This window comes from Rhincodon typus, chromosome 38 (genome assembly GCF_021869965.1).
Source record: "Rhincodon typus isolate 14 chromosome 38, sRhiTyp1.1, whole genome shotgun sequence".
In the NCBI taxonomy this organism is placed as follows: Eukaryota; Metazoa; Chordata; class Chondrichthyes; order Orectolobiformes; family Rhincodontidae; genus Rhincodon; species Rhincodon typus.
Window position 1 is genome coordinate 7,373,839 of NC_063369.1, and position 11,067 is coordinate 7,384,905.

Consider the following 11,067-nt stretch of genomic DNA (forward strand, 5'->3'; position numbering starts at 1 on the left):
TTGAGAAAATTGGTGTGGTTCGGTGGCTCAGTAGTTAGCACTGCTGCTTTACAGCGCCAGGGACCCAAGTTCAAGACCCTTGGGTAACTGTGTGAAGTTTGCATGTTCTCCTCATGTCTGCATGGGTTTCCTCCAGGTGCTCTGGTGTCCTCCCACAGTCCGAAGATGTGCAAGTTAGGTGGATTATGTGTGGTAAATTGCCCTGTAGTGTCCAAGGATGTGCAGGCTAGGTGGAATAGTCATGGGAAATGCTTGGTTACGGGTATATGAGGGTGGGTCTGGCTGGGATGCTTTTTAGAGGGTCAGTGTGCATAGATGGACCTACTGGCCTGCTTCCACACTGTAGGGATTCTATGAAAATCAAGAGCCAAATTCCTGACTGTTACCTTCCTTTGTGTTATATGAAGGATTCTAACTGTTTAAATCTCTTATCACAGGTAAGCAACCTGAAGAAAATCCTTCAGAGCATGTTGGAATATTATCATGATGTAAGTATCCCTAAAGTTTGCTTACAGAGTGCATAAACAATCTGAAATTTCAATGTTGCTGAATGTAACAAGAAACTATGAATGTGTATTTATGATCCCAGCTGATGATTGTACTGGACAAGTCGGATCTCAAGAGTGAAACCTAGCTTGACAGATCATATGTTTGGTTTCCACAAGGCTGATAATGCTTTTTTAACAAAAGAACACCATATAAGTATGACAATTTAAAAAGATCTAAACGTGAACAGTAGAAATAAAATTTCAGTCGTTTTCCCAGCAATATCCTTTAAAGCCACTTAGCCCCGTGAAGCATCACTCCTATCTTAATCCTTTATTTTACTTAATTGAAGAGGTTACAAACATTTCTTTTCTTTCCTACTTGTTTAGCAGATGTGATTCTTTCCATTATTGTCTCTCCCTGAAATACGCAGATACTTTTAACAGCGCTCTAAAATGGCCCAGCAAGCTACTCAGTCAAAAGACAGCTGGGGATAGGCAATAAATGCTAGCCTTATCAGTAACACCTACAACCCATGAGCAAATTTGAAAATGACTAAAATTATCAATCACAATTGCTTATCTCTCACCTCCTTAGCCTAATCATGCTAAGTTTATATAATTCCCCTTTGTTCTCATTACAGGCACAGATTTTTTTTTACTTCTAAGTTCATGAAAGATGACTTTACTTGCTGCGTTATGGGAGTATACGTTAAGCAATACAAAGGGCCACAAGTTTAATGGTTCTCTCTGATACTTTTCTACCATTCCCTAGCACCACTGTGAGAAGGCAGTCTGTGAAAGAGCATTGTCAATAGGCTATTACCTTGAATCGCTGGGCACTATTCACCCCCTGTGATTCAGAGCTACTGGGAGTTGAGCCCTCAGTAGGTATTACTGTACAGTACCAGTTGATCTGTCAGTATTATTGGGCGTGAGAGTTAAACTGAGGCTCTCTGTATCCTGTCACCCTAAACCTAACAATCCCCATTAGCTATTTACATTAGAATTGAATAGTGCCCCCTTGAAAATCCACCTGAGGAAAAACAAGACATTACACCTACCTATGTCCAAATGTTCAGTTTGTAGCAGCATTATAGATTTTGATGCGGTTTGTTGCCCTGAAAGTGTAGCATTTATCTCTATTTCTTTCATGGGATATGTAGTCATCACTGGCAAAACCAGCATTTGTTTACATTGCTGAGCCATTTTGTAGGGTGTTTAAGAATGAACCATATTAACATGCTACTGGACTCTTATGTAGACTAGGTAAGAATACAAGATTTGTTAGTGACCCAAATGTTTTTTGTTTAAAGAAAGGACCCAGATGATTTGAGTTTTGTAGTGGGATTTGTAATTACCTATGATTAGCTTTCAATTGCAGAGTTTCTTTAATATTCATTGAATTATTTAAATTCTATGAACCGCATGGTGGGATTTGAACCCATGTTTCTAGCCCATTAGTCTAGGCTTCTGGATTACTAGTCTAGTGACATTGCCACTGCGTCACCATCTTCCTACTTCAAAGAGTGCTTCAAATTAACTTTATTTTGAAAATCATTTTCTTTGCTCAGGTTCTGGGTCACCAGATTTCGGAGTATAATCTGCCAGAGGTCAATCTGATAGGAGAGCACTCTGATGCAGCAGAGCTTGGGCGAATGTTGCAGCTTGTACTTGGCTGTGCTGTCAGTTGTGAGAAGAAACAAGGTAAGATGCCAGCTGTTACAGTGAGCCATGCAAACATATGAATCAGGAACATACATAAGCTGAGGCTGTACCCTTGGGCCCTTGTCTCTTCTACTAGTGGAGACATCTTCTGCATGTCCACTTTACTCAGGCCCCTCAGTATTCTGTACGTGTCAATGAGATACCCCGTCATGCTTCAAACTCCATCAAGTAGAGATCCAGAGTCCAAAACCATGCCTCATATGACAACCCCTCATCATCAGGATCATTCTTATAAACATCCTCTGAATGTCCTCTAAGGCCAGCTCATACTGCGTTAGATATGGGGCCCAAAACTGCTCACAATATTCCAAATGGGGTCTAACTAGATCTTTATATAGCTTCCGCAGTTACATCCCTGGTCTTCTATTCAAGTCCTCTCAAAATGAGTGCAAATATTGCATTTGCCAAAACGCCAATAAATTGTTTAAATATGATTCCTTTTGCACATAGCAAAGCTGACCCTTCCTGATTATCTTGTGTTTTCCCAAGTGCCCAGCTATAACTACCCTTGTGATCAATTCCAGCACCTTCTCCACAACAGCTACCTCAGCTTTTCTGATGTGGATTTACCACAGTCTTCCAAACTGAGGAACTGGATGCTCCAGTGGAAATGCTGCACTTTCATCTATGTCATCTGGCATCCCAGACTGGTTTGAATTGAAAACTGGTTCAGCCAATCTCGGTGGTAAGAGTCTGTTGATTCAGTTGAATTCAGGTATTGTCAGTCCAGTTCTGAGAGAGTTCCCAGCACAAAATTGCCTGTCATTGCGCACCACTGATGTAGCACGATGATAGTCGGCTGATAATGAAACGTGTTATCCTGCATCAACTTCAAAATGATTACCATATAATCAAGAGTCGAGTAACATAGGGCTTTACTCTGCATGAACTCTCACTTCACATGACCGGGAACACTCAACACTGACAGACTGGGTTCTTATAAAAGAAAATGTATCTTCACTTGACAGCATTCAGCTTAACAAAGGCTTAAAAAAATACATAAATAATGAATAAAGTTAGAAATTGATGCTTCAAAGGAATTTGAAAGGTAGGGAAAGGAATGAGAGAAATCCACAACCTTGCCTCTCCTCAAGGTTGCACTTTTCTTTGCTCTAGTTGTTTTATTTTTTCAAAAATGGAAACATGATTGTTGCTATCATTTTTTTTCAGGAAAATGTGTCTGTTTTTCACTGCTGCCTTCTTCCTCAATGGGGCTGCAGTACTTTCCAGATCATGGATCTCTCTTTATCTGTCACTAAGCTGCTTGTTTTTCATTTGAAAAATCCTTTCTTTTTCTGCCTCTAACCCAGCCCACAAATGGAATGCTGTGCTGGCATATGGCATTCCATTAAACAACCCAGCTGCTTGCTGGCAAAATCCAGCAGACAGAGTGTAGAGTTCAAATGGCAGTCAAAGCTTGAATTAGAAATCTGCCCTTGAGAAGGGGGACTTTATGCTCTGTTACAGGCTCTGGATAGCTCGGTTTCTTCTGAATGTTCACTTCGTAATTGAGATTCTGGTCCCTGAGACAACTTCAGAGTGATTTATGCAATGCTTGTTTTGAACACAATGAATGGGATACTGTTTGTCGACTGACACACTTTTCCCTTTCAGAATATATCCAGCATATCATGACTCTGGAGGAGTCTGTTCAACACGTTGTCATGACAGCCATTCAGGAGGTAAGCAGACCACAGCTGACTGTCGCTGGGATATATGAAAGCAGAGCATTTTTTTCAAACTGCCTTCAGCCTGTGTAAAATTTGATTGATCCATTTACAGTGGAAATGTACAAGCAGAGTATTGCAGCTATGTATGGTTCGGCTTCACGGTCAGTCTGGTGTTGCATTAGGTAAAACACAGGGACATCTAGATGATGCACTGCTTCAGGCCACCAATGTTTCTTCGGTTGGGGCAATGGGACATGTATATTCACTCCAGCACTTACCACATGCCCTTTACAGGCCTGTTGAACTTCTTATCTGACCCTTTACACTCTATTACAGCTTGAAATCTCAGTCCAGACCTATATGGTTATCCAAATTAAACTAACAATTTTGATTTAAATCAAAATTTACATTTGTGACACGTTGCTTTGAAAATTTTCAAATGTTTTAATGGAATTATCATTGGGGAAAGTGGAAGCGGCTGCTTCTAATAATTAGAAAAATAAGTTAATTCTGTAATAAGATTCTGTTCTTCTAATTCATATTTTCAATTTCCCATATTGTGTTTTCAATGAGTTTTTACGTGAAATTACTTGTAAAATGTGGAAATAATGAATAACTATTATTATTTCAACAGTTTGAAGAAATTAGCTGCAAAGGCTCAAACTTAATATCAAATCCTTTCGTCATTATTTTTATTAAGAAAAATGTTAAACCCTATTTTTTAAATACTTTTGTAAAATAAGCAAATATAGTGATAAGATGAAGTAAACGACAGCTAGCGATGCAAGTCATGAAAGCAAGAATTGATATTGTCCCTTGGAACATCCCAAGCGTGTTTGCAAACTGCTTTTGTTAGGGTGGTCACAATCGTTTTATAGGGTATCAAAAAAAATGTGGGCAATTATTTTGTTTTACTTTTTAGATTGGTTGAAGTGCGATGCTTGGCCACACACAAGTTAAGAGTAAGGAGTAGTCCATTTGGCCTCTTGAACCTGCTGCACCATTCATTTAAGATATTGGCTGATTTGGTTGTGACCTCCACTCCACTTTCCTGGCTAATCCAGGTCCACTTTGACTTCCTTGTTAGTCAACAATTTGTTTGCAGACCTCCGTGCCCTTTCAATAGTTACATTAATTCTCTTTTAACCACCTGAATGTACAGATAGAGCTCTAAATGAAGGTCGGAACAACAATGGAGAACTCCACTAGAATATTGTTTCAGAGATAGTATCAGAGATAGCAGATGCTGGAGAATCTGAGATAACAAGGTGTAGAACTGGATGAACACAGCAGGCCAAGCAGCATCAGAGGAGCAGGAAAGCTGCTATTTCGGGCCTAAACCCCCCTTCAGAAAGAAGGGTCTAGGCCCAAAATGTCAGCTTTCCTGCTCCTCTGATGCTGCTTGGCCTGCTATGTTCATCCAGCTGTACACCTTGTTATCTCCACTAGAATATTGACCGTTTTATGTGCTCAAATCCTAGAGTGGGTCTCAAATCCGTGACCTTCACCCTTTGAGGCAAGAGCTATTGTGGGTTTGATTGGTAGTATTTTTACCCTATATTTTAATTAGGAACCCTACATTTAATAGAAGTTCATGGTCAAGTATGTGTTTCTGTGAGATTCTAGTAATCTTCCTACACATTTTTTTATTCTCCTGCAGTGTCCTTCCATTGTTGATTTCTTTGTGCACTTCAGAAACTGGAAATTAGGTGCACCTAATTACTTTGTTTTTAGAATATATCTAATTCAATCCTTCGAGGCTTCACTACTGATTATAAACCTTTGATCAGTTCTGTGTCCATTTCTCTTGTTACAATCCACTTTAGATTTTTTGCTGCTGTCTGTTTGCATGTAACACTGCACTGTTAATCATTAATTTTCCTTCCACTTCAGCTATTGACCAGAGACCCGTGTGAATCTGTGCATAGCAGCAGCTGTGGTGACTTGGATTACCAGGTAACTTATTTTTAAGTTTAGCTATTTCTAATGATAATCTAGTTACAAAGATGGTGCTGTTAAATATGATGGTCTTGTGGTGCATTTGTGTCCCTGAATCTGAGCCAGAAACTCCAGGTTCGAGTCCCATCCCAAAACCTGATGGCTCAAGAAGATGTGTACATAATGATGGCTGACTAAGTGATTGTTCACCTATTAGTCCTTCTGATACCCTATGGTAAGCAGCAAGAGTGGAAAAGTCTGCTAGCCAACTGAGGTTGTCCTGGAATCATGCATCTGAAACAAGAGCCTGTGGCTGTCCCAGAAAAATAGCAATGGAAACAGACATAATCCTGCGCTTTGTCTACCTCATATGCCTTGAGGCTCGAGAATAAGTGTTTGTTTCAAAAATAAATTATTGACAGACATTTACAGATGGAGGTTATTGAACAGTTAAGTTACTTCACAGATTGCGTTAATAGTTAATTTAGACTTTGATATTGCTGTCTGGTTCACACCATGGCTAGTCTCATATACCCAAGAGTGAATAAAGTAATACTTTGTGCGTGTTGAATTAAAGTAATCTTTCATCTTCCAGTTGAAGAGATTCACTTTGTGTGATGAGGTGGAATCGAAGGATGAGCTCTCTCAGCGTTGTCATGAACTGGATCTCCAGGTATGTGCTTATCGATAAGTAGTATACAATTAAAGTCTCTATCGCTCAAGAGAACGCGGGATATTTGAATGGATCCAGTAACTCTTATTGACAAAGTTGCACATAAAAGATGCAGAATTATTATCTTTTAACTTTATGAATGAGCTGTTGGTTTCTCAACCAACCAGTCCACACAGTCTGCCTACCCCATCGGTGACAGTCTCATGCAAAGGAAGATTCAACTTTTACATTTCTGGACAAAAACGTTTTAGTTGGCAAATGCAATAGCTATATTTTTTAACCCAGTTATCCTAAACGCTTTACTATTTGAACGGCAGATTGTGCTTTGAGAATAGGGGATAAAATAATGCCTCAAAGATTGCTTCTCCTTTAACAAAATATTTCACTTCAAGTGTAACATCTCACAGGTTTATTTTTCCGAAACAAAACTGTGATTCTAGTAGCTATTTTGTGTGACAGGCCTAGCCCCTGCTGTTACCTCTTCCTGAGTCGCAGAGATCTGACATTACACATGATGTTCATCCAGCCTGCCAGTGTTGCAAAGCTCCGTGTTTTTATTTTTGCCTTTTATATATACATAATTTTTGTACCTTTTTCTACATTTACATATCAACTAAAATTATTTTTTTAAGTAGAATTCAGTGATTACCTCCTCAAAATTAAACCGGATTTAGAAAGTGCTTAGGGATTATGGTAGTTGGCATTCTTGAAAACCTCCCTGCCTTTTTCAGATTTGTACGTCATTATGTTTTCATAATGGAGCCCCCTAAAACCATTGAATAAATAAATGGAAGGAGAACCCTGATGCATAGCACTGTCTTTGTTATGAGAAGTAGGTTCAAGTATGGACTAGTTGGGATATTTTCTGTCACTAGTATTTTCAGCTCAAAGGCATCCATGTCACCATAACAAACTTATTTATCCTCAATCTCACAGAGTAAGAGATGAGTTTGTGTTTGTGTTAACACGTGGATTTGTCCCAGTTTCTTGCTGTCCTCTCCATTGCTCTTTTCCAAAAGCAAGAAAGCAACATTGGCAAAGACCTGAAAATAGATTTCCCAAATAGCAAGTACTTTGAAAGGATTCTATTTTGTTAAAACCGGATTATATTAGAAGGTGAACCATTGATGTATAATTCACTTCCTAATGAGCAACACAGTTTTGCTTGGTGTCACAGCTCACTTGGGTAGCACACTGGAAGTCAAGCCCAACTATTCCCAGAGTTGTCACAAAAGTTAAAGATTTTTTAAAGAAGTATGCAAAAGTTCTGAAATTTGATCCAGGCTGGCAGAAAGCACAGGCCGGGTTTCTATACTTAACAATAATTGCTATTTATTAAAAGTAATTCAATTCTAGCTACAGATAAACAGTTATAAACTGTTGGCATAAAATGCAATTAATTCAAATGCTAATCCTCTTATAAATTTTCCCCTTACATGTGCGTACACAGACAGGGAAAGAGACGTGGAAAATGTTGGTGGTGGCAGGTGGGTGGGAGTGACTGGAAAAATGTTTCAGTGGTTCCTAATTACTGAGGTTGCTGACATAGTTCTTAGGATTCTTATCCTGATCAGACTCTGCTTCTTAGTTGTCCTTTTCTACATACTTGCACTGGTTTTCAAGGGGGTGGCTAGACAAAATTGTCTCTGACTTGTCAGTTAAAAGTCACCGCTCACAGCAACTGCTGAAAAAAATATCAACTGGCTTTCTTCATGTTTAAAGTGGTTTACTAAGGAGAATGGAGCGAGAGTTCCTGGCAGGTGGAGACCTGATATCTTGTTTCCAGCCCCAAACTGTTTAGTTACCTGAGAACTAATCACATGGTTCTTGGCAGGCAGAAAATCTGTCACAATAACCAGTCATTAATCTACAAACCAATCAGCTTCTTGTGCCAGCTAAAGCTTAATCTATATGTGACCCTTCAGGCAATGTTTCCTTTAAGTTGCATGTCCAGTCTCTCTGAAGGTCTACACATGGCAGTCAGCAGCTTGACACCATTCACAGCATTGACTTCCGGTTCCAGAAGTCGCTGCTGCATACAGACCTTGGGGGTCCATATACAAGAAAAAGAAGTAGGGGAAACAATGCCTTCATCTGCAAACATTGCTGTAACCCACAGATATACAAACTGTATTCACAATGGGTATAAATTACTTGCTTTCAAAGCATGCAGTAATCCTTGGTTTTAGAAGAGTTCTTTCTCATTTCAGTTCACAATTTTGAAAGTACAAACTTAAAAGTCTTAACACTGGTGTTTTCCAAACAGCAGCATTTTGTAATTTTTCGCATTGGGCTACGGCAGGGTTTCCTCAAGTGTGTGTCTGGGCCCCAGGTGGGATCACAAGCTAAAATCTTGATGTCTTGAGATCCAAGGCAGTAACCAATGCTGTGGAGCTGGTACCAAGTTACAACAGCCAAATTGTCACTCTAATTGGCTTTTGCTCTCTGTTCTCACTGAGGGTCAAAACAAATGGGGTAACACTGGGCTACAGTTTATAAATGACATAATTTAAAAGAAAGAGGAACTTTTAAGGAAAATGTTTTGCTAGATCATGAATGAAGTATGGTACTGGTAAGTTTGTACGACTGAGTATAACTTTATTGAGAGACTTTAACCAATTTGTAGTTGTGATGACTACGTCAATGATTTATTTACCTGTGAAACTATGCACATGCTGCTACTGACATTGCATTCCTTCAACTATCAAAGTAATAACAAAAATAGTTTGATTACTGTTATTTCTGATTATTGTGAGCTGATTTCGCCTTAAAGATTATGACAAGTGTAATTAATGTGACCACAGAGAGTTGCTTGTGTGGAAATGGCTTTTTTTAAATTTTGGAGGTTGAAAAGCATGCTAACTGGTAAGATTGCCTCTTTGTAGATGCACTATTGTCAATGGACATCTAACAACTTTGGAACTCTGGCTGTGATGATGCTGTTCCAAAGCTGAATTGATTATTTAAAGCAGGGTGATTTCTAATTTCTTAATTTTAAAGCTTCTAACATGGCCATTCTATAGTAACAGTTGATTTTAAAACTATAATCTCCACTGATAATCTTGTTATCAATTAGCCTTTGTGTTTAAATGCAGGGAATTTAGTTAACCTCCTTAAACAGGTGAATAGCCTGCTGGAATGCTATGCTTATAGAAGCATTCTCTCAAGTAAAGAAGCAAGGGAAAAAAAAGCATTGGGTTGAAGAGAGTAAAATAATACAAGACTGAATCTGTTAATTTACAGGTAAACTTGCACTAATAAAACAAGCCCAGATAATTTGTTTATTAACATGTAGCACTCTATGTGCTTAGCTTTTTGTTCAAAGGTCATAATTGTTTTATCGGGAAATGAGAAGACTGGGATAGGACAGAGAGGCATCAAGAAAACTATGAGCCAAGAACCTGCCTCCAGGCAGAGCTGACATAATGATGTTTATAGTACCTACTGTCTGGTATTTATAAACTTATAGTTGCAAATAACATAACAGCAAATTTGAGTAAAGACGAAAACTGGTTTTTGATGTTGGGAAAATGACATACACCTAAATCAGTGTTGCAGAGACCAGACAGCAGGCCAGCTTCCCATAAGGGCCAAACTGTGTTTTTTATTTCCTCCAATCAACAGTGTGCCTCATGGTAAAACATGCAATCACTGTTAAGGTTTTAACTGATCAGTCAAACTATGTCCCTGTCTTCCCTACAATGATGTGAGATTCTTGGCATAAATCTGTACAGTGAGAGTGCTTTTTGTTTTAAAAGGTAACTTTAATTGCTGGACTGTTTGTGTTGTAGCAAATGTTTTTTTGAGGAAAAATACAGATCTCACCAAGTATATGACGTTGTCTAATCCTGAACTTGAGAACCATCTTTTTATCAAGAAGTGATACTCATTCTGCAGTTATACCCCTCTTGTATATAGGGGTTGGGAGGGAGAATCTTTGTGACAATGCAAGGTAATTTATCTTTCAAGGTGAAAGTCTACCCGTAAGCTGGGTTCTAGAATATTTCTAGAACTACCCAGTGGATAAAATGTCCTAGCGGAGAGACTGATTCGGGTTTTGAGTATTTGTGTATGCATCACAAGTACAATGTACCATTCCATGCAAACTTACTTTAATTATTCAGTTCAGTAATTTGTCTAATACGTTTGCTTCATAAGGGCTAAAGAATAAGTGACAAAAAAATCTCTAAGGGAGCCAGGTTCAGGTAAGGTTTTAAAAACAGTAGATCCCTTCTTAAAAAAAATATAGTTTTAACAATATGGCTGTACAGTACATTAATCTACTTGGAGTCAAAGTCCTGCATGAGCACACTTCATATTAACAGTGTAACTTAAATGCTACCCTTAGCATGGCTTTCATCATAGTGGCTTAAATTTTCCTTTGCAATGCCATAAGTTATAAGTTATCTGCAAAACATACCAAAGTATGAAGTTAATTTGATGTATAGTTCTTTTAGGACGGTGTGATAAATGAGACTAATCTTTCACTCGTGACAGCTTTCATAATTGGTTCATTTCAAGACCAAGTTCTTCAGTTTTTCAGATTACAAGGTGTAGAGCTGGATGAACACAG

The 11,067-nt window shown here is 38.6% G+C and overlaps 1 protein-coding gene across 1 annotated transcript in view; it reads left to right on the forward strand.

Moving 5' to 3' along the window:
* Positions 1–401: 401 nt before the first annotated feature.
* The window catches only part of LOC109917140 (protein Hook homolog 3-like), a 37,117-nt gene continuing 26,451 nt past the window's right edge, over positions 402–11,067 (forward strand). The window contains exons 1-5 of the mRNA XM_048617808.1: positions 402–488; positions 2,060–2,192; positions 3,828–3,895; positions 5,777–5,839; positions 6,417–6,494. Coding sequence (XP_048473765.1) covers positions 402–488; positions 2,060–2,192; positions 3,828–3,895; positions 5,777–5,839; positions 6,417–6,494 — 429 coding nt within the window. The remainder of the gene's footprint in view (positions 489–2,059; positions 2,193–3,827; positions 3,896–5,776; positions 5,840–6,416; positions 6,495–11,067) is intronic.